Source organism: Pongo pygmaeus, chromosome 13 (assembly GCF_028885625.2).
Source record: "Pongo pygmaeus isolate AG05252 chromosome 13, NHGRI_mPonPyg2-v2.0_pri, whole genome shotgun sequence".
NCBI lineage: Eukaryota > Metazoa > Chordata > Mammalia > Primates > Hominidae > Pongo > Pongo pygmaeus.
In genome coordinates this window covers 128426858-128450716 of record NC_072386.2, presented here as the reverse complement: position 1 = coordinate 128450716, position 23859 = coordinate 128426858, and the positions used below count along the sequence as shown (strand labels likewise).

The 23859-nt window shown below is 46.9% G+C and overlaps 1 protein-coding gene across 13 annotated transcripts in view; it reads right to left on the bottom strand.

Moving 5' to 3' along the window:
- The window catches only part of EHMT1 (euchromatic histone lysine methyltransferase 1), a 225808-nt gene that overhangs the window by 162217 nt on the left and 39732 nt on the right, over positions 1 to 23859 (bottom strand). Inside the window, exon 1 of one of the 13 annotated variants that reach the window (XM_063650115.1) lies at positions 15736 to 15926. The exons of the other annotated variants lie outside the window; for them this stretch is intronic. Coding sequence (XP_063506185.1) covers positions 15736 to 15765 — 30 coding nt within the window. The 5' untranslated portion in view covers positions 15766 to 15926. Of the gene's footprint in view, positions 1 to 15735; positions 15927 to 23859 lie in introns of those variants that run through there. 13 annotated transcript variants of the gene reach the window in all.

Below are 23859 nucleotides of genomic sequence, written 5' to 3'. Positions count from 1 at the left end.
TTATAGATACGCGGCAAAAACACTGAAAATGTGGCAGATTCCATCACCTGCCCCAGCAGGACAGCTCCCCAGGGACAGAGAACTGAACCACCCAGTTCGCCCTCCTTTCTTGCTTGTAGTTCTCAAGAAAAAGTTTCCAATGTGCTGGGAATGCAACACCCTGAGATAAGGAGCAGCTGAGAGTGGCCTGGGCTTTGCTCCTGTGCCTCCCACAACAGGGTGTCCTAAAACGCAGTCCAGTGGGTCAGGTGGCCCCGAGTATAAAACCCAAAATAGAGAGCACTTTCGGGGTCTCCCAACTGCAGTACAACATGGGGCACACACAGATATGCAGACAAGACCCCATCCACCCTGGGCACTTGCCTGAGCCTTGGGGGCCAGATCACCATGAGCCCCGGCCTCTGCTGTCCCCTGCTCATCTGTGAGTGACAAGCCTGCTTCACGCGACTCGCACGCAAGTGTCCAGCCTCACCAGTCTCACGCAGCGGCCCCAGTGTGGTGTGCAGAGCAGCTCGGGGTTAGGGTCTGCACAGGTGGTGCCCCGCACACAGTGCACCTTCTTTGCATCCCCCCACACCGCGGCCTCTCTGATAGACTGCGGTATCTAATTTCCAACTACCTTCTGCCATGGTTGCTAAGAAAACATGGTGCAGGACCATCTCACAATGGACAAACGGTACTGATGAAAAACACTGGTATCTCACACAGAACGTGAACAGTACAATCTCTACCTTTTTTCATGGACTATTTCTTCTGGTAAATCTATACATAATTTATTTCCATGCAAATTATGACCCACTTGATAATTGTTTTTTTGAGACAGAGTCTGGCTCTGTCACCCAGGCTGGAGTGCAGTGGCACAATTTCAGCTCACTGCAACCTCTGCCTCCCCAGTTCAAGTGATTCTCCTGCCCCGGCCTCCCAAGTAGCTGGGATTATAGGCGTGCACCATCACGCCGGCTAATTTTGTATTTTTAGTAGAGATGGGGTTTCTCCATGTTGGCCAGGCTGGTCTTGAACTCCTGGCCTCAAGTGATCCGCCCCCCCTCGGCCTCCCAGAGTGCTGGGATTATGGGTGTAAGCCACCGCACCTGGTCCCACTTCATGCTTTTAATAGCATAAGCAACTAAAAAAAAAATCCACAAGACTTTAATCTAAAAACTGGAATACAATACAAGATACAGATACAACGTAAAGAGGCATTTCACATCAGCAGGAAGGGATAATAACAAAACACTCACTGAGACACTGAGGCAGCTGGCTAAGTACTGGGAGGAGAAGGCCATCAGCATTGCAGATCAATGAGTGAAAGAATCGTAAAACAATAAATCGCAAAAACAGCAGGAAAAAATACCTGACAGCCCTGAAACAAGGAACTCCTGACTCTAAGCACAATGTCAAGGCCAGAAATCACAAAGGAAAAGCTTTACAGATTTAACTACCAAAATATTTCAAACATTTATATGGTAAAAATAAATAAACTTTAAAACACAGAAAAAAATATCCAATGTATTTGGCTACGTACAATAGCTTTACTTACTCTTAACTCTATAAGGAAAGAACTACAAATCAGTTTTTTTAAAAAGACAACATAAAAACGGGCAAGTGAATTAAACAGGCATTCCCAAATGGCCAAGACATAGGAAAATGCTCAACCTTATCAGTGCTCATGAATTAGTAAGAATAGGAGGAAACACCTCCCAGCACCTTCTGTGAGAACAGCATTACACAGAAAACAAAGGGAACTCCACATCAGTCCTGTCACAGCCTCGGTAACCAGTAACAAAACATCAGCAAATGAATGCAACCACATGTCAAGAGGGTGCCACACTGAGGATCACCCGAGATGTATCCCAGGTGCAAGGCTGCTTGAACCTGAAGATCAATCGCAGCAGACCACCGATCCGTGGTTTTGCTTGCCACAGTTTCAGTTATCCACAGTCAACCAAGTCCAAAAATATTAAATGAAAAATTCCAGAAATAAACAATTTCTCAGGTCGGGCACAGGTGGCTCACACCTGTAATCCCAGCACTCTGGGAGGCCGAGGTGGGCAGATCACGAAGTCAGGAGTTCGAGACCAGCCTGGCCAACATGGTGAAAACCCCGTCTCTACTAAAAGTACAAAAATTAGCTGGGCATGTCGCGTGCCTGTAATCCCAGCTACCCAGGAGGCTGAGGCAGGAGAATCACTTGAACCCAGAGTGAGCCGAGATCGCGCCATTGCACTCCAGCCTGGGCGAAAGAGCGAGACACCGTCTCAAAAAAATAAAATAAAATAAAATAAATAAACAACTTCTCAGTTTTCAGCTGCACACTGCTCTGAGTAGCATGCTAACTCTCGCACTGCCCCATCAGTCCTGCCCCGGATGTGAGTCCTCTCTCTGTCCCCATGTCCATCCTGTAACCAATGCCCATCTGCCAGCTGCTGGGCGGCCGTCTCCCTCATCAGATCGACAGATCACAAGACGCCGACGACTGAGTAGAGTGCAATACGTTTTTCGGGTGGGGGCGGGGGGGATATTCATATAACTTTTACTGTGCCTGATTTATAAACTAAACTTTACCATCGGTATATGTGTCTAAGAAAAAACCTGGTATATAGAGTTCAGTACTATCTGTGATTTCAGGCATCAACTAGGGATCTCAGAAGGTATCATCCCAGGTGAGTGCGGCTACCCCAACGCGGCGAGACAGGAACACCAGACAGAACACGCACGACTACACGCAGGGCACTGACACGGACAGAAAGCACATGATCGTGACAACGGAGGGAGAAAAAGTATTTCACAATAAAAAGTTCAACCTGATAAAGGATATCTATGAAAATCTTGTGATTAGTAACTTAGCAGCGTTATGGTGAAAGGCTTAATGCTTCCCCCCAGCGATCAGGAAAAGCCATGGAGGTGCCACTTCCACAGCATTCAAACACTGCGCTGGGGGCTCTAGCAGTGTCACCAGGAGAGAAAAAACAAATCACAAGAAACAAAAATGGCCCCTAATCTTACCATCAACAGTAAACATCTTAGCATATCCCTTACAGAATTTTTATATTAGTGGATTATATAATATACTAGTTTTTAATCTATTTTTCCACTAAATCTGATTAAGATTTTGACAACTTTTTTTTTTTTTTTTTTTTGAGACGTTGTCTCGCTCTGTCGCCCAGGCTGGAGTGCAGTGGCGCCATCTCGGCTCACTGCAAGCTCCGCCTCCCGGGTTCACGCCATTCTCCTGCCTCAGCCTACTGAGTAGCTGGGACTACAGGCGGCCCGCCACCACGCCCGTTTTTTTTTTTTTGGTTTTTTTTTTTTTTGTATTTTTAGTAGAGACGGGGTTTCACCGTATTAGCCAGGATGGTCTCAATCTCCCGACTTCGTGATCCGCCCGCCTCGGCCTCCCAAAGTGCTGGGATTACAGACATGAGCCACCGTGCTCAGCTGACAACACTATTTTTTTAAGATACACAACAGTGTTGTGTTATATAGTAACATCACAATCTACCCAACCAACTCTTTTTGTCAATTATAAACACCACTGTGGCTGACTCTGTGTACCCCCTTCATTAAAAATGCCTAGTCCTGGCTAACACGATGAAACCCCGTCTCTACTAAAAATACAAAAACTTAGCCGGGAGTGGTGGTAGGCGCCTGTAGTCCCAGCTACTCAAGAGGCTGAGGCAAGAGAATGGCGTGAATCCGGGAGGCAGAGCTTGCGGTGAGCAGCCCGGACGAAAGAGGGAGATTCCATCTCAAAAAAAAAAAAATTAAAAATGTCCAGTCAGGCAAGTCCTGGTGGCTCATGCCTGTAATCCCAGCACTTTAGGAGGACGAGGTAGGCAGATCCCTGGAGTCCAAGAGTTCAAGACCAGCCTGGGCAACATGGCGAAACCCCCATCTCTACAAAAAAATACAAAAATTAGCCAGACATGGTGCCACACGCTGTAATCCCAGCTACTTAGGAGACTGAGACAGGAGAATCGTTTAAACCTGGGAGGTGGAGGTTGCAATGAGCAGAGATTGTGCCACTGCACTCCAGGTTGGGCAACAGAGAGAAACTCTGTCTCAAAAAAAAAAAAAAAAGTCCAGTCAGTGGCTGGCTGTGACAACTCATGTCCGTGATCCCAGCACCTTGGGAGGTCGAGGTGGGAAGATCGCTTGAGCCCAGGAGTTCAAGATCAGCCTGGGCAACGAAAGTGTTGGAGAATTTTGATCCTTAGTTCAGCTAAAACCCGGTTCTTGTCACACAACCAGGAAAATTTAGACACGAGGACAGGACACACTAAAGGGTGAGTAGAGCAAGGTTTTATTGGGCAAAAAGGAAAAAATAAAAACTCTCAGCAAAGCGGGATGGCGTCCTGCTTACAGGACCCCCACCTCACAGATGGAATCCCAGGCCCTCACTCAGGAACTGAAAAGAGAAGCTCCTCCCCTGCGGAAGGCGGAATTCCCCGTGATCCCACCCACTTCCCCCAGTGCGCATGTGGGCTCCAGTCCCCCGTGGCTCCACCCACTTCCACCAGTGCCCATAGGGGCTCCAGTCCCTTGGGGCTCCACCCATTTCCACCAATGTGCATGCGCGCTCCCGTCCCGTGGCTCCACCCACTTTGCCCAGTGCGCATGCGGGTTCCAGCCACTTCCCCCCAGGGCGCATGCGGGCTCCAGTCCCCTGTGGCTCCACCCACTTCCTCCAGTGCACATGCTGGCTCCAGTCCCCTGTGGCTCCACCCACTTCCCTCAGCGCTCATGCGGACTCCAGTCCCCCTGTGGGCAGGTTCCCTCCTCTGCACAAAAGCATTTGGCATAAAGGATTGTGCGGCAGGGCGGAGATTCTCCAGGGACTCCTTTTTATCTGCCTAGGCATTTGGCTGTCTCATAAGGAGACCCCGTCTCCACAGATAATGTAAAAATTAGCCGGGTGTGGTGGTACACACCTGTAGTCCCGGCTACTTCAGAGGCTGAGGCAGGAGGATCACTTGATCCCAGGAGGCGTTGGTTGCAGCGAGCAAAGATCGCGCCACTGCACTCCAGCCTGGGCAACAGAGTGAGACCCTGTCTCAAAAAAAATAAAATATAGGCCGGGCGCGATGGCTCACGCCTGTAGTCCCAGCACTTTGCAGGGCCGAGGCAGGCAGATCATGAGGTCGGGAGATCGAGACCATCCTGGCTGACACGGTGAAACCCTGTCTCTACTAAAAATAACAAAAAAATTAGTCAGGCGTAATGGCCGGGCGCGGTGGCTCACGCCTGTAATCTCAGCACTTTGGGAGGCCGAGGCGGGTGGATCATTTGAGGTCAGGAGTTCAAGACCAGCCTGGCCAACATGGTGAAACCCCATCTCTACTAAAAATACAAAAACCAGCCGGGCGTGGTGGTGCATGCCTATAATCCCAGCTACTCAGGAGGCTGAGGCAGGAGAATCGCTTGATCCCGGGAGGTGGAGGTTGCAGTGAGCCGAGATCTCGCCACTGCACTCCAGCCTGGTGACAGAGCGAAACTCTTGTCTCAAAAAACAAAAAAAAATTAGCCGGGTATGGTGGCGGGCACCTGTAGTCCCAGCTACGCGGGAGGCTGAGGCAGGAGAATGGCGGGAACCTGGGAGGCGGAGCTTGCAGTGAGCAGAGATCACGCCACTGCACTCCAGCCTGGGCAACAGAGCAAGACTCTATCTCAAAAATAAATAAATAAATAAATTTAAAAAGTAAAGAGAAAATAAACTACTCATGCTCCCTCAACACCAACCCCTCCTATTGGTCACCAAATTCTATGCCTCCTAAATATTCCATCAAATTCCACTGCTACCTTCTTATTTTAAGCCACATTATTCCTCAAGTCAGTGGTAATAGGAATAATCTAGCAACTCATTTTTCTAATTCCAGCCTCTCCCCTTTTCAGTCTAGCATCTATTCTGCAGTTAAAATTATCTTTCTAAAATTGTGACCTTACCATCATCTTTAAAAATTCAGTGGCTTCCCACTGCCCATGGAATCAAGTTCACACTTCATGACAAGGCACAGAAGGAGCTGCAGCAATCTAGGCCAGGCGTGCGGCCCCCGGGCCAAATCCAGCCCAGCCTGCTTTCTTACTTCCCACAAGCTAAGAATGAATTTTTTTTTAATTTTTTAAGTTGTAAAAATAAAAAAGAATATGCATCAGAGACCTTACGCGGCCCACACCCCACATACCTGGTCCTTTACAGAAGTTTGCCGATTTCTAACCTAGCCCAACGATTTTCAGGTCAGAAATCCTACGTGCCAGTCACACCAAGCTACTTAAAATTCCAGCAGCAGTATGGCCCAGACCATCACCCTTCCCCCTGCTTCCCGCGACTCTCCAACTATGCAGCGAGCTTTCGGGGCTCAGATGGCCCTTGCAGCTCATCACGGGCTGCCCTGTGGTGACCCACACAAGCCTGCCTCCCACTTACAAAAGGAGCCCCTATCCACCTTTGCAACCCCGGCACCTAGCATGGGCACAAAATACGTATTCTACAACTACTGGAAGAATATACTCTAAGATGATGATTAAATATAAATGGCGGGTCTCACACATCAAGAGGTGAGTCGTGCAATCGTAGGCAGACTGCAGGAGGCAAGGCACAGGCGGCGCCACAGCTACCTGGACTTGCTCTTCGAGACCAGACAGAACACAAAGAGTGCTGGAGCCGAGAGTCAGGGCATCTGGGGACACTGGCCAACAGTGAGATTCTCCGTCAGCCTGCAGAGTGTGGGAGAGCCAGAAAAGGGGACGGAATTCTGAGATTTTACTGTGGGTTTTAATTTATATCACGTTGGTGTTCTTTGATAGATGCCAGTGAAGAGCACAATCCTGTTTAATGTCTTTCGGCACCTGGAATTTGGTCTCAGAACAGGGCTCGATGGAGAGGTTGGCCCTCAGGAGGCCCTGGTGCAGGCGGGTCACACGTGCAGCCCCCCTTGCCCCGCCACTGCCTCGTAAATGGCAGCATGTGTTACGGTGCTGGTCTTCTAAGCTCACTGTGCTCCAGGCCCTGTGAGGAATGACTTGGTGTTTTAGAACGCCTCCCTGCCCACCCCGGATCGCCCCACTGCCTCTCTCCACTAACTGTATTTCAAACAGAGTGTGAAAAAAAGCAGCTTTAGCTGGTCAGCACCTGTCTGGGCCTCCTGGCCTCTATTCCAAGACAACAGATTGTCCTGCCCCCGATCAAGGCCTCAGCCCCCAGGCTCCAGAGGACAGTGCGGCCCTAGGAGGGACACACAGACTCCCAGGTCCTGCCAGTATTGGCTCCGGGAGGCTAAGTAATATGTCGACACATACAGATGCTGTTTTTTAATCTTACTATATTCATAGTAATTTTGTCATTTTCCACCTTTTCAATTCATACATACTCTGACACAATTACCACCAGGAAATGACGGGCCTTAACATTTTTCTAATGTGAGAAACAAGTTTTGAAGACACTGACGAACACCGGCAGCCCCGGCCAGAGCCTCCCTGAGGGCAGGGCCAGTGTCAGGCAGGGCAGCAGCGCAGTTTCGCCAGGAGTTGTCTGGTGTAAAGCACAGGCTGGGAGTGCGGGTCTGAGGGAGGGACGCAAACATGACCTCCACACACTCCCTGGCGCATCCTCGAAGCCGGAGCTGTACGCTGCTTCAGCTCAGCCACCAAGGACACTGCAGCTGGACACGGCTGCCCTGCCTCCCAGGACACCCATCTCCTCTTCAGAACAACATGAGACATAAAAATAAGGTGTACAGAACTTACACACCATGAAAAAATGAGAAGCCTATTTCTTTTTTCAGATCAGAAGAGTAACGTGAGCAACAGTCCTATCAGAAATACAACAAACATAAAAGCAGCAGTCGAGAATGGTAAGGGACCACAAACCCCTGGGGACTTGTCCAGGCCAGCTCTGAGCACCACCAGGCACCCAGACTAGCACACAGGTAAGGGGTGCCCAATAAACACCTGCTGGGAGGTTCCTACACACTCTAGGATGTCACTCTAAGATGAGACAACCCTGATGCAAAAGGAAGGTAAGGTTCTTTGCTAAGCACTTCAAAGCAGAATCATCTTAAATTGGCAAAAAATCAATCCATATAAAACTGGTTCTCAAGCTCCGTCCAGCCCAGTGTCAGCCTTCGGACTTAGAACAAAAGCACCACCTTGTGGTTAGAAGTGTAAATGCAGGCTTAAACCTGCATGCGGAAAACCACAAGGTATAGTAATATTAATAAATTCTCTGCAATCAGTAAAGTTCCTGGTAGAAGACCACATTCCTGCTCATGTCAGAGATTGTTTTTTAAATGTTTCCACAACACTGCTCTGTAATACAATTGAGATAGCATGGGAAAACACACACACATTCATGGCTGAATTTCATTCAAAATCTCCATGTTGATAAAAAGACATTAAACCTAAGGAGTTGACTGTTTTGAAAGATGTGACACAAAAATGTGAAACTTATCCCCAATCAGAATGTCAACCTATGAGAGGCAGAAACTGGTTGGTTGGTTGGTTCACTGCAGTACTGCGCCAGGCGCTTTGGTTTACGGTAAAACAGCAATTCCCAAACTTTTCATTCTCAGCACCACGTCACACTCAAACAGCACTGAGTACCCCAAAGGGATTTTGTCCACATGAGTTACCAGAATGGCACCAAGTTAGTGTTACCATGTCAAAACCTCCTGTACAAATAACAATAAACCTATTACGTGTTAACATAAAATACTTTATGAAAATGGCACCAAGTTAGTTTTACCACGTGTCAAAACTTCCTGTACAAATAACAATAAACCTACTACGTGTTAACATAAAATACTTTATGAAAATAGCACCGAGTTAGTTTTACCATGTATCAAAACTTCCTGTACAAATAACAATAAACCTACTACGTGTTAACATAAAATACTTTATGAAAATGGCACCAAGTTAGTTTTACCATGTGTCAAAACTTCCTGTACAAATAACAATAAACCTACTACGTGTTAACATAAAATACTTTATGAAAATGGCACCAAGTTAGCTTTACCATGTCAAAACCTCCTGTACAAATAACAATAAACCTACTACGTGTTAACTTAAAATACTTTATCAAAATGGCACCAAGTTAGTTTTACCATGTCAAAACCTCCTGTACAAATAATACACCTACTACGTGTTAACATAAAATACTCTATGAAAATGGCACCAAGTTAGTTTTACCATGTCAAAACTTCCTGTACAAATAACAATAAACCTACATGTTAACATAAAATACTTTATGAAAATGGCACCAAGTTAGTTTTACCATGTCAAAACCTCCTGTACAAATAACAATAAACCTACTACGTGTTAACATAAAATACTCTATGAAAATGGCACCGAGTTAGTTTTACCATGTCAAAACTTCCTGTACAAATAACAATAAACCTACATGTTAACATAAAATACTTTATGAAAATGGCACCAAGTTAGTTTTACCATGTCAAAACCTCCTATACAAATAACAATAAACCTACTACGTGTTAACTTAAAATACTCTATGAAAATGAAGTATTCTTTTTAAAAAAGAGACAAAAGTGATACGGTTTTATATTTGTGCACCTATCTTTTCCAGTCAGCAGAGCCAGATGCTCGCACCACCTGCTGCATGCCCTCTATGGCACTATCACACATCTCGTGCCTGACACTCAGCACAGAATGAGAGCGAAAGGTAAATAATTCTTCACATCTGTATGTAGCCGGAGCCCTGGAAGAATCCTGGGGTCTCTGCACTGTCATGTCTGCTGGACAGGAAGTGCTGGGGGAGCTTCACTGAGTGGAGGGAGAAGGGACGCAGCACGAACACAAGGACTAAGGGGCCACAGCCTCTCCACAGCCACGTGTCGGGGCAAGGCCTGGGCCACAGCACTGCAGGGCTGGGGTCCTTATTTCATCAGGATTCCAAGTACAGGATTCAGGCCCAGGCACAGTGGCTGATGCCTGTGATCCCAGCACTTTAGAAGGCCAAGGCTGGTGGAAAGCTTGAGCTCAAGGGTTCAAGCTCAGCCTGGGCAACATGGCAAAACCCCATCTCTACAAAACATACCCAAAAAATTAGCTGGGCATGGTGGCACACGCCTGTAGTCCCAGCTACTCAATAGGCTGTGGTGGGAGAATAGCTTGAGCCCGAGAGGCAGAGGTTGCGATGAGCCAAGGTCACACAACTGCACCCCAGCCTGGAAGACAGAGCGAGACTGTCTCAAAAAAAAAAGAAAAAAGAAAAAAAGAAAAGGATCCAACTCTTCGGGTCTTTGGGTCGCTTTGTTTTGACAGAGCATTATCTAACTTCAGGGTCATCTTCCCTTCAGGTTTTTACTATATGTTTTTTAAGTGATAAGCATTAATCATCTGAATTAAGTTACATATAAATGAGGGTTTCCATTAATTTTTTCTTACAGTAAAGCTAATACATGCTCTCTGTAAAAAAACTTAATTATATTCCAAAACATACAAAATCACTGGCAATCCCACAATTCAGAAATAAGTTAACTTTTTGTATATTTCCTTCTGCTTTTTTCTTACACTGAATCAAAACAATTTAAGAATTTCAGCTCACTTATTAGCTATAAAAGGGTTAACAGAATAATTATACAGGAAAACAGTAACTATAGGCAAGACACCCTCACTAATCTGCAAGTCAAGCACACGGTGGCACTGGAAGGGTTCAGAGTTCTGACACAGCTCATGGCCCGGGACAGCCCTCTGTTATATTCAACCACGTGCACAGCGGCTTACCCTGGAACAAGAGTCACACAACAGTGGATGATGACAAAGCCAAGCCAAGACCCACAGGCCAGAGGGTGTGGCCACAGGAGGTAGGGCAGCAAGAAAGAAAAAAGGTAGCCTGCACTCCGAGAAAGTCCTCCCAGAATGAAAACGGCGGCAAAGGCGAGTGGACGGAGGATGGAAAGGCAGCTCCGGCTCCTCCTTCCCCTGGACACAGTGCCCAGGAGAGCGCTAAACCCCGCTATACCCCAGGGAGGATTCACAAGGAGGACGGGCAGACAGGCCAGTAGGAACTGGAGCCAGGAGGGGCAGGGCCTCAGTGAGGACTAACTGGTTCCCTGGGCTGATGTGATGCAGACCTGCCCCCAGAAGGACAGGTGGCCAGGGAAACCAGTCAGAAGAGGGAGGCGCAGGTGACTTCTTCTGAGGAAGTCAGAAGGCAGAAGCACCTGCAAGAAAGGCAAAGAGGAGGGAGGCAGATGGGAAGCCATGAAGTGAGCAGGAGACAGAGCTCGCACGTGGGCACAGGACACCAGAGTCAGAGGTTGAGCTGCACCCAGCACCGGGGGGAGGAGGGAGGACGGGAGACAGAGCTCGCATGTGGGCACAGGACACCAGAGTCAGAAGCTGAGCTGCACTCAGCACCGTGGGGAGGGGGCAGGATAGCAAGGCCCAAGGACTAAGTGAGGACACTACCGGGTCAGGGCAGGAGAGGGGACTAGCCAAGGAAGGATGTCTACCGACAGAGACCTTAACCAGGATGGTTTTGTTGCCCTGGGGGTGGAGGTGCAAGATCTGACTAAGGATCTAAGGGAGAATGGGGGAGGATGCACACACCATGAAAAAACCACAAATCTTTGGAGGAGTTTGGCGCAAAGAAGGGCAAAGAATTGACGTGAAGCTGGTGGGAAGCAGGATCAAGAGAAGCTTTTTTCAGCCCAGGCACGGTGGCTCACGCCTGTAATCCCAGCACTTTGGGAGGCTGAGGCAGGCGGATCACTTGAGGCCAAGAGTTAAGAGACCAGCCTGGCCAACAAGGTGAAACCTCATCTCTACTAAAAATACAAAAACATTAGCTGGGCGTGGTGGCACACACCTGTAAACCCAGCTGAGGCTGTGTGGGGAGGCTGAGGCAGGACAATTGCTTGAACCCGGGCGGCAGAGGTTGCAGAGAGCGGAGATCACGACACTGCACTCCAGCCTGGGCGACAGAGGAAGACTCCGTCTCCAAAAAAAGCTTTTTGGCCCAGGCATCGTGGCTCACACCTGTAATATCAGCGCTTTGAGAGGCCCAGATGGGAGCATCACGTAAGGCCAGGAGTTCAAGAACAGCCTGACCAACATAAGGAGATTTTTTTTTTTTTAAACAGAGAGAAAAAACAAAAGCAAAGCTTTATTTACATAGGGACACAAGTCTGTGTACTATAAAGGCAATGAATGCTCCGAAAAGAGCAAAAAGTGAAGGTGGGGGAGAGGCCAGGGAAGAGCTGCTGGAGCAGCTGGGCCCTGGGTAGGCAGTGGGTGGAGTCGGTGAGTGCACGTGCTGTGGGGGCGTCTTGGGTGGAGTCGGTGAGTGCACGTGCTGTGGGGGCGTCTTGGTTGGAGTCGGTGAGTGCACGTGCTGTGGGGGGCGTCTTGGGTGGAGTCGGTGAGTGCACGTGCTGTGGGGGCGTCTTGGGTGGAGTCGGTGAGTGCACGTGCTGTGGGGGCGTCTTGGGTGGAGTCGGTGAGTGCACATGCTGTGGGGGCGTCTTTCCAGGGATCCTCAGTCTGTTCTTGAAGCAGGGGGCCAGCACCCACCAAAGAGTAAGCACTGGGCGAGAAGGGCGCAGGGTGCGAGAGGGAAGACGAGACATGAAGGATACATCAAGAACCTACTTCTCGGCCGGGCACAGTGGCTCACGCCTGTAATCTCAGCACTTTGAGAGGCCGAGGCAGGCGGATCACCTGAGGTCAGGAGTTCAAGACCATCTCGCCCAACACGGTGAAACCCCGTCTGTACTAAAAATACAAAAATTAGCTGGGCGCAGTGGCGCACGCACGTAGTCCCAGCTAATCTGGAGGCTGAGGCAGCAGAATGGCGAGAACCCGGGAGGCGGAGCTTGCAGTGAGCCGAGATTGCGCCACTGCACTCCAGCCTGGGGGACAGAGCGAGACTCCGTCTCCAAAAAAAGAAAACAACTTGGCATTTACTCCAATGCTTAAAACAGACAGTCACCATATGAACCAGTTATCCCACTCCCGGGATATCCGAAGAAATGAAAACCCAGGTCCACACGAAAACTCGCACATGAATGTTCATGGCAGCACTGTCCATAAAACCAAAAAAAAAAGAAAGAAAGAAAACACTAAGTTGAGTGAAAGAAGTCAGGCACCAAAGACAACAGAGAACAGGCAAATCGACAGGGAAGGAAAGCAGATGAGTGGTTGCCAGGGGCTGGGTGGGGGGAGCGGGGGACACGGGAAGGAACTGCTAATGGTATAAGGTTTCTTTTCAGGATGCTACAAATGTTCTGGATTTCTGGTGCTTTGTCCACAAATATACTCAAGTGTCAGTACTAGTAGTTCTAGTATATAGTAAGTCATTAATATGTGATGGTTGGTGGATGAATAGATGGATGTGGACAGGTGAATGGATGAGTAGGTGGGTAAATAAATGGGTGGGTGGTGAGGTGGATGGCAGACAATAGATGGATGGAGGGATGGGTGGGTGAGTGGTGGGTGGGTGAATACAAGGGAGAGGAAGGAGAATGGAGGGAGAGGAAGAAGACAGGAGGAGAAGGAAGCAAGGATTTCTCTTCTAGCAGGACCCTGCAAGTCCAGGTCAGACTCTCTGGAGTAGACAGCTGGTGCCCAAAGCCATCAGCACTCCTTGTCTTCTCGATCAGCGCGTCCCTTCTTCCTTTAGTCTTCCTTCACCCACTTGTCTGCCTCCCCACTGGTCCTGCCTCTTCTCCCAGGTCGAAAGGAAGAAACCTGTTCTGCAAAAGTCTATAAAGGAGGTGGGAGCTCTCCTTTGCAACACCCTCTCACTTTTCTTCTTGTACAAGGTGCAGTCCCTCTGAGAGGTCCTATGTGCCACCTGCTACAATTCTAAAAGGTAATTTACTCTGAAGGTAAGGATAATTTGGATAGGCTCTTTTCTGGATTCTACGAAACCAAATAAGCAGCATATACTCTCAATAAGACAAACTCCTATAAGATTTCAGATGTCAAAATGGCCAGACCCGTGTGATAGGCAGCACAACAGCATTTTCCTCCCCGAGTTCTCTAAAAATACAACGCTTTCACTGCAGACAATTTCCTTTCAAGAAAACACACCAAAACTTCTACTTTACTTACATGAACTTTTTCTCTTTGGTTATTTATTATTTTGTCCCCTATTCACAGTGCTTCAAGCAGAAGCCAGAAATCTCTAATGCTAAAATCCACCACCACCCCATCTCTAAAATTCCCATCTCTAAAATTCTCTTCAAATAAAAAACAAATGTCTCCTTAAGCTACAGCCTCCCGGATCCTGCTTTCCCCACATGCCAGCCTCTGCCCGTGCCCCGGGGCTGCAGTCACACATCTGCTGCCCGTCTCCTTCAAGCCACCCTCTCCACAGAGCGGGAAGGAGGACGAGTAGAGTGAGGCCAGAACCAGCCGATGCCTGACCTCCACATGGCCTGGGGAAATGGCTCCTAGAAAAGTACATTTTCAACTCCAAAGAGATGAGAACAAATAATCTCTAAGGGTTGAGCTAACCCAGGTGGAGCTGCTAACATTAACCACCGTTAAAATTTACATCACAGGTGTTCAAAAACATTCCTGCATCAGCACATTTGCATACCTGGTTAAACAGTTCCTCTCAGAACCACTACCCAAAACAGTGCCAATTTCCAGTGCACAGCATCCCCACAGACGCCACTGCTGCTGGGGACACGTGAGCGATGGCACTGCCCGGGCTCACTGAGTGGCCTCCACCGCGTTTCAAGGGCAGGCACAAAGGAACGCCCTATTGTTCCCTCGTCCTCCTCATGCTGTGCGCTGAGCTGGAGTTTCCTCAGAGCTAGGAGAGAAGCCTACCATCCCCCACCCTTTTGTTCGAAGAATACGGTTCTAGAACAGGCAGCTATGAACCAATCTGCTCTAATCCTGTTATTTACAATTAATTAATTAATTAAAACACAGCCCTCCTCACTAGGTCTCTCCCTAAGATGTGCCCAGCACTTGCTTGTGCAACGTCTTATTTTCTGTGGAATTGCTTAGAAAATCCAAGTGGAGACTCTGCTGCCTCTCTACCCTCCTCACCATTCCACGGAAAATGGAGTCTCCCAATGAACACGCAGACAGGATCATCACACAACCCACACGTGTGGACGGGGACTACACAGGCTCCGAGGGGGAGGCTCTGTTCCCAGCTCTCCTGATGAGTGGTCAATGCCATCCTCACATCCAAGGCAGACAGATTTCCCTTTCTGCAGCCTACATGGCAAAGAGCCAGCTGCACTGTGGCAGGGCCAGCCCTTGCCCTGCACAGCCTGGCCTCTGGTCCCAGGGTCCCTGGTTCCTGCTCACCTGGCAGTGTCATCCCTTCCCAGCCTCACTCCCTCCACCACTGAAGCTGCCATGGGGGCAGGTAGGAGAATAAAACAGGAAAACACTGCTAGTCAGCAAAAAAGTTCAAGCACGCTCTTTATAAATGTTCAAACAAGGGAAAAAGTCCTGGTTTATCATCAGCATAACTGAAAAAGGTCAGAGTTCTTCCTGCTATCAGCAAATGCGGAACGGGCCTGAGCTGTTCTCAGTACCCTCAGTTGGAGGGGACCTCCCATCCCACTCCCAAGAAAGCACACATGGTGGGTGACCAGAGAGCAAAACAGGGTTATTTTAGCAGGGAAGAAGCATGGAGGACAAGAAAGTGTCCCCACCATCACAGGAAGCGTCCCTGCTCTGCAGGCCCTGACCCCAGCCTAGAAGCACCAATGTAAAAGAAAGAGGGATTAAGCAAAGGAAAAAAAGTACCAAATACCACGTCTCTTGCTTGTACCCCATCACTTTTTTCCTCCTGTCTTAGTGCAATTGTTGACTGCGGCCAAGTGCAGAGAAATCACAGTAGCCCAGCTCGGCGGCTCCCTCTGAAGGCTCCACGCACTGGGCATGCTCCAGAGCCATCTCACGAAATGGAGGCTGCCCCAGCGGCAGGATTCCAGAGCTGCACGCGGCCGCCCAGGCACCTCCAGGCCTCCTCGGAAGCAGCTTAAACCCTCGCATTCACAACCATTTTAAAACAATCTGAGTGTTCTCAGATGGAAACCATTTAACGAGACATTTATTGTTTTCACCCTAAAATGTGAAGGTCCCTCCACAGAAACCATCAACACAGCTCATCCCACAAAGCAATCACTGCTCGTAGGGCCTCTCAGGATTAGCTCCGTTGAAAAAATACTAACAAAAACCTAGACATGGAATGTGGGGACAAGCCCTCTCACAAGGAACTCAACTCACAGAGACATTTTACCTCTAGGGCCAAGAGCCCACAACATGACAGTGGGTAGGAAAGCAAACAGAAAACACCAGCTCGCAATGCGCACCTCCCACTGGAGCTCCTGTCCCAGTGCCGAGCATACCAGGGCTGGGTCTCAGGGCAATGCTTCTGCCACAAGGAGTAGCTCCAGGACGTACCTGCACGACGCAGGTTCGAGCCCAGCAGCCTCCCCACACTCAGGCTGCTGCCGAACATCACCTCCCATGCTCACCCCAGCTCCAAATTTCCTACAGGGAGAGACCCTTATACAGCTATGGCAGCTCTCCAATCAAGACCCACTTGTTTGTAGCTCTTAATACAAAACAATAAATATGTGAAGTCCTTTTTCTATAAAAATAGGGAATTTTTTTAAAATAGCGTATTCAGGTTCCAGGCAAACTGCAAAATAAAAGCACAAATATTATTTTCTATTTTTAAGGTCACATGAAAGTAAATAACACTAATCCTTCTCTATAAATGCTACTCTATAACTCCCCCACACTTTCTGGTACAATATCAGTGTTGACTGCCCAAGAGTTGCGAAGTGGGTGGTCCAACAGAGCCAGGCCCGCAAGCTGTGCTTACCAGCCAGGGAGGAGACGCACCAACAAAACACCATGTCCGAAAAGCAATGAAAATGATTCCTCTTTAAGTACACAGGTTCCACCCAGCCAAGAGCAAACAACCCAGACATGGGACTCCAAGTTCAAATGTAGAAAACACAATGTCAACAGATCCATCTTAAGGCAACAGAGCATGGTCATTTACAAACCTATCTGCAGCCCACACAGAAACTGAAGAGAATCCTGCCCTCCACCTCGGCTCCCTCCCCCATATGGACAAAGAACAGAGAAGGCAAACTAAGGGAAATAAATGCATATGACTAATAAAAACAAATGCAACTGAAAATACATTTAAAGCAACAAAGATGCCATTTTCCACTTACTGAACTGGCAAAAAAAAAATTAAAGTCTGTTAATGAGAGTATCGGGCCAGATGCAATGGCTCATGCCTGTAATCCCAGCACTTTGGGAGGCCAAGGGGGGGAATCGCCTGAGCTCAGGAGTTCGAGACCAGCCTGGCCAACGTGGTGAAACCCAGTCTCTACTAAAAATACAAAAATTAGCCGAGTGTGGTGGTGGACGCCTGTAATCCCAGCTACTCGGGAGGCTGAGGTTGCAGTGAGCAGAGATCACATCACTGCACTCCAGCCTGGGCAACAGAGCACAACTCAGTCTCAAAAGAAAAAAAAAAAATATGGATAAACAGGGAATTCTCATTTAATAAAATCTCTCTGGGGGCAACTTGGCAATAGTTATCAAATTTTAAAAACACACACCACCAGGCTCAGTGGCATGCGCCTGTAGTCCCAGCTCCTTGGGAGACTGGGGCAGGAGGATCACTTGAGCCCAGGAGTCCAAGGCCAGCCTGGGCCACACAACGAGAACTCCATCTCTTAAAACAAAAAAAGTACATACCCCTTGGTTGAGCAATTCTCTATTGGTAGTATAATTTTACTTATATATAATCTGTAAAATATATAATCTGTAAGATAAATTTTTGCAGAATTTATTATGCATATACTATATAGTACTTATTATTTGTAGTAATAATAATACATAGTACATATAATACGAATAATGGTATATGTGTAGCTTACTCTATAGATATACTAGCAAAAGTTCCCCAGATCACAGGAAACAAGGACATGCATTCCACCTTCTCTCCAGGTGAGAGGATCTGAGTCCCCGCCCACAGAAGGCTAGTTATAGACATTGTTATTCCCCTACAAGGGAATATCCAAAAGCCCTTGCAGAGGGTAAGAAAAGACTGGTGTGCTCGCATGGGAAATCACAGAACAGGGTGTCTATGATACCAAGACTCGTGTAAGAGAACAGAAAGATGCTGGTATGTGCACAAACATCTTTTTGGAATGAATTATAAGAAATTATTAACAGTGTGACATGTTTAAGAAAGATTAAGAGCAGAAACGGGGATGGGAAGTCTTTTACTCTGCAATATGCACCTTTTCTTACTAGTTTATGTTTCTTTTTCTTTCTTCTGTGTACCTCAAGTGTGCTGAGGATTCTGAGCACTCCACTCCAGCGCACAGGACGCTGCTACCACTGCTCCATGCTGCTCTTCAGCTGGTCAACTATTTTTAATCACACAGTGAGCACCCATTAACCCACCACTCACAACAAAAACCAGGATCTTGTCAAGAACCTAACCAGCCATATGGCCCTCATCACCCCATCATTACTGCCTCTTCCTGCTCAAGCCAACTATCAGAACAAGAACCATAGGCTGTAGCTTCAAATAAAGTCCCCAAATTAACAGGCTAACAGCAAATCCATCTAAAAAAGGTACAAATGAACAACAAAATAAATTCAAAGAAAGGAACAGGAAAGAGATAATAAAATGAGTGGATATCTATACAATAAATATAGGTTAAAAATCCCAGGCCAGGACTGGGCGCGGTGGCTCACACCTGTATTCCCAGCACTTTGGGAGGCCGAGGCAGGTGGATCACCTGAGGTCAGGAGATCGAGACCAGCCTGGCCAACATGGCAAAACCCTGTATCTACTAAAAGTACAAAAATTAGCCAGGCATGGTGGCGTGCACCTGTAATCCCAGCTACCCAAGAGGGTGAGGCAGGAGCATCGCTGGAACCCGGGAGGCAGAGGCTGCAGCGAGCAGAGATCGCACCACTGCACTCCAGCCTGGGTGACAGAGCAAGACTCTGTCAAAAAATAAATAAATAAATAAATAAATAAATAAATAAAATTCTGGGCCGGCCACGGTGGCTCACACCTGTAATCCCAGCACAAGGTCAGGAGTTTGAGACCAGCCGGGCCAACATGGTGAAACCCCATCTCTACTAAAAATACAAAAAATTAGCCCAGTGTGGTGGCAGGCACCTGTAATCCCAGCTACTCGGGAGACTGAGGCAGGAGAATTGCTTGAACCCGGGAGGCGGAGGTTGCAGTGAGCTGAGATCATGCCACTACACTCCAGCCTGGGCAACAGAGCGAGACTCTGTCTCAAAAAAAAAGAAAAGAAAAGAAATTCTAGGCAAGGCGCGATGCCTCACACCTATTATAATCCCAACACTTTGAGCAGAGCACTTGACCCCAGGAGTTCAACACCAGCCTGGGTAACATGGAGAGACTCCATCTCTACAAAAAATACAAAAATTAGCTGGGGATTGTGGCATGTGCCTGTAGTCCCAGCTACTCAGGAAGCTGAGATGGGAGGATCACTTAAACCCAAGAGGCAGAGGTTGCAGTGAGCCAAGATCTCAACACTGTACTCCAGCCTGGGTGACAGAGTGAAACCCTGTCTGGAAAAAAAAAAATCTAAACAAAAATATCAGCAATTTGAATTCAACAATGTGTAAAAAATATATATATACTATCAGCAGATATTGTTGGGTGTGTAACTCACCACATTAATAGATTTCTTGGTCAGGCGCAGTGGCTCATGCCTGTAATCCCAGCACTTTGGGAGGCCGAGGTGGGCAGATCACCTGAAGTCAGGAGTTCGAGACCAGCCTGACCAACATGGTGAAACCCCGTCTCTACTAAAAATATAAAATTAGCTGGGCATGGTGGCGCATGCGTGTAATCCCAGCTACCTGGGAGGCTGAGGCAGCAGAATCACTTGAACTCAGGAGGCAGAGGCTGCAGTGAGCTGAGATTGCACCATTGCACTCCAGCCTGGGCAACAAGAGGGAAACTCCATCTCAAAAAAGAGAAAAAAAATAGATTTCTTTAAAGATGTAGAAAAACGGCTGGGTGCAGTGGCTCACGCCTGTAATTGGGAGGCAGAGGCGGGTGGATCACCTGAACTCAGGAGTTTGAGACCAGCCTGGCCAATATGGTGAAACCCTGCCTCTACTAAAAATACAAAAATTAGCCAGGCGTGGTGGTGCGCACCTGTAGTCCCAGCTACTCGGGAGGCTGAGGCAGGAGAATTGCTGGAACTCAGGAGGCAGAGGTTGCAGTGAGCCGAGACTGCGCCACTGCACTCCAGCCTGGCGACAGAGTGTGACTCCGTCTCAAAAAAAAAAAAAAAAAAAAGACGTAGAAAAACTACCTGGGGTAAAATTTCAATACGCAAGTATGATTTTTACAACTCAGTAAATTAGGAATGGAAGAGCATTTCCTTACTCTAATAAAAAAGTATAGTTCTGTTGAGCAGTCTAGGAAAAAAATAGTTTTTAAGTATTAAAAAAAAACACCAACCTAAATAGGAAAATATTGGAAACATTCCCTTTAAAATCAAGAATAATCATGAAAAGCAAACAGAAACTAGAGAGATGGATAGATACATAGAATGATAAAGCAAATGTGGTAAAATGTTAACACTTGGGGTATCTGGTTAAAAGGGCCTATGGGAATTCTATGTATTATTTTTGCAACTTTTTTTGTAAGTCTAAAATTATTTCAAACTAAAAATTTAATAAAGTCATAAAAATAGACAAAACCAAGAATAAAGACATCCACTAGCATTGTTTCTTTTCAACATCATATCGTGTCCTAACCAGTACAATTAGACAAGGAATCTGAGGCCTGGGATTAGACAGGAAGAAATAAAACTGCTATTATATGTTCTACAAAGTATTAGAAATAATAGTAGATCTTAGCAAGATGACGGTAGGAAAGGTTAAATACTCAGTAGTCAGCTGTGTGGTTATTCTACAACAGCAGTAAACAATTAGCTGCTGTAATTAAAGAGAAGCCATCACTTATGATGGCATCAGAGAATCATCAGTTATCTAGGAAGAAACCTGCAAAAGATGGCAAGACCTCTACAGGAAAAATTGTAAAATTTCATAGAAATATTTCTTAAAAACTAAACGAAGAGAGAAATATACTATGCTCACAAATAGTAAGATATATTGTGAAGATGTGGATTCACACAAAATTGATCCACAGATTCAGTGCAATTCCAATTAATATCCGAACAGGATTTTTCATGAAATGTTATGATTCTAGAGTTAATATTGAAGAATAAGTGGCCAAAAATATCCAGAATGCCACTGCACTCCAGCCTGGCCAAGAAAGTGAGATCCTGTCTCTAAAAAAAACAGAAACAAAACAGAAACTCCCACACATTTGAACTGTGGGATACGGTATGACAGGCTGACGAAGAAAGGAGGACTTGTTCAATACCTAAAGCTAGGAAAAAATGATGATACACATGAAGAAAGATGGGGAAAAAAAATTTTTTGAGACAGGATCTGGCTCTGTAACCCAGGCTAGAGGGCAGTGGTGCAATCTCAGCTCACTGCAACTTCTACCTGGCTCCCAGGCTCAAGTCATCCTCCCACCTCAGCCTTACTAGCTGGGACCACAGGCACGTGCCACCATGCCCGGCTACTATTTGTATTTTTTGTAGAGATGGCGTCTCACTTTGTTGCCCAGGCTGGTCTCGAGCTCCTGAGCTCAAGCGATTCTCCTGCCAGCCTCCCAAAGTGCTGGGACTACAGGTGTGGGCCACCACACCGGCACATGAAGAAAGATGAAATCGAATCCCTGCTTCACATGATTTACATTTAAAAAAGAAAAAGGTCAATCACAGAAAAAGGTCAATTACATGCCAAAAACAAACCCTCGGCTAAGCACTACCTATCTAGGTAAATACAAAAACAAACCCTCGGCTAAGCACTACCTATCTAGGTAAATACAAAAACAAACCCTCGGCTAAGCACTACCTATCTAGGTAAATACATTTTGGACTGCAAGAGAAAGAAAAGTCTCTTAAAATACAAAAGGGGGCCAAGCGCAGTGCCTCACATCTGTAATCCCAGCACTTGAGAGGGCAAGGTGGGCGGATCACTTGAGACTAGCCTGGGCAACATAGAGAAACCCCGTCTCTGCAAAAAAATAGAAAAATTAGCCAGGTGTGGTGGTACATGCCTACTATGGTGGACCATCAGTAGTAGGTGGTCCCAGCTACTCGGGAAGCTGACCTAGGCAAGGGAGGTCAAGGCCGCAGTGAACCATGATTGCACCACTGCACTCCAGCCTGGGCAACAGAGACTCCGTCTCAAAAAAAAAAAAGAAAAAAAAAATTTTTAAAAAGGGACCCAGGCGTGGCAGCACACACTTTCATTCCCAGCTACTTGAAAGGCTGAGGTGGGAAGACTGCTTGAGCCCAGGAGTTCAAGTCCAGCCTGGGTAACATAGCAAGACCCTGTCTCTAAAAATAATTAATTAATTAATTAATTAATTTTAGGAATACAAAAAGGACTGTCAAACTAGGAGAATATATTCATAATACACAGAAACAACAAAAAATTAAGAATATACAAAGAACTGCAAAATAATAAGCACAAAGCATGAAAAAATGGGCAAAGGACATCTATAGACATTTCACAGAAAAGCCAAGTACCACATTGGAGATGTTCAACATTAATAAGAAAAGAAGAAAAACCAAAAATAAGAAAAATACATTATATTTTGGGAGGAAAATGTTAGAATAAGATCTAGTATTTGATGGCACAACAAACATAATGTATTTAGATGTTCAACATTAATGAGAAAAATAAGACAAACCAAATAAGATGATAATGACATGCCGTTTTACACACATTCAATTGACTCAAACTCAAGGAAAGAGGATGTGGGCAGGATGTCTAAGATGGTTCAGCAGTTCCACTCCAGCCCAAGAGAAGAGACAACCACAGAAGTGTTCCTGGGCTGGCACAGTGGCTCATGCCTATAATCCCAGCACTTTGGGAGGCTGAGGTGTGAGGATCCCTTGAGGTCAAAAGCTTGAGACCAGCCTGGGCAACACAGTGAGACCTTGTTTCTACAAACACACACATATATTTTTTTAAAAATAGCCAGGCATGGTGGTATGCACCTGTAGGCCCAGCTACTCAGGAGGGTGAGGTGGGAAAATCGCTTGAGCCTGGGAAGTTGAAGCTGCAGTGAGCCAACGTTGCACCACTGCACTCCAGCCTGGGCTACAGGGCAAGACCCTGTCTCAAAAAAAAGAAAAATTCCTTTTTCTATGCAATTTTATAAAAAAATACTAAAAAAAAAAGATAATTGCAGATGATGATAAATAAACCAAGGTAAAGGGAGAGAAACACAGGAGAAGCTACCTTAGACACAAGAACCAGGGACAGTAATTATGAAGTCTGAAAAAGACCATTCTGGGCACTGGGTGCGGTGGCTCACATTTCTAATCCCAGCATTTTGGTAGGCTGAGGCAGGTGGATCACTTGAGCTCAGGCGTTCGACACCAGACAGGCCACTATGGTGAAACCCCGTCTCCACTAAAAATACAACAATTAACCGGGTGTGGCAGCACAAGCCTGTAATGCCAGCTACTCAGGAGGCTGAGGCACAAGAATCACTTGAACCCAGGAGGCAGAGGCTGCAGTGAGACAAGATCACACCACGGCACTCCAGCCTGGGTGACAAAGCGAGACCAAATGGAGAAAAAGACCATTCTGGATAGAAAGAACCACGAGTGACAGAAGGAAGGAGAATTAAAGAAGCAGAAGGTAAAACGTGGCGCACAGGCACAATGAAGTAGTATTCAGCCATGAACAGAATGAGATCCTGTCATCCGCAACAAGGATGGAACTGGAGGTAACTGTGTT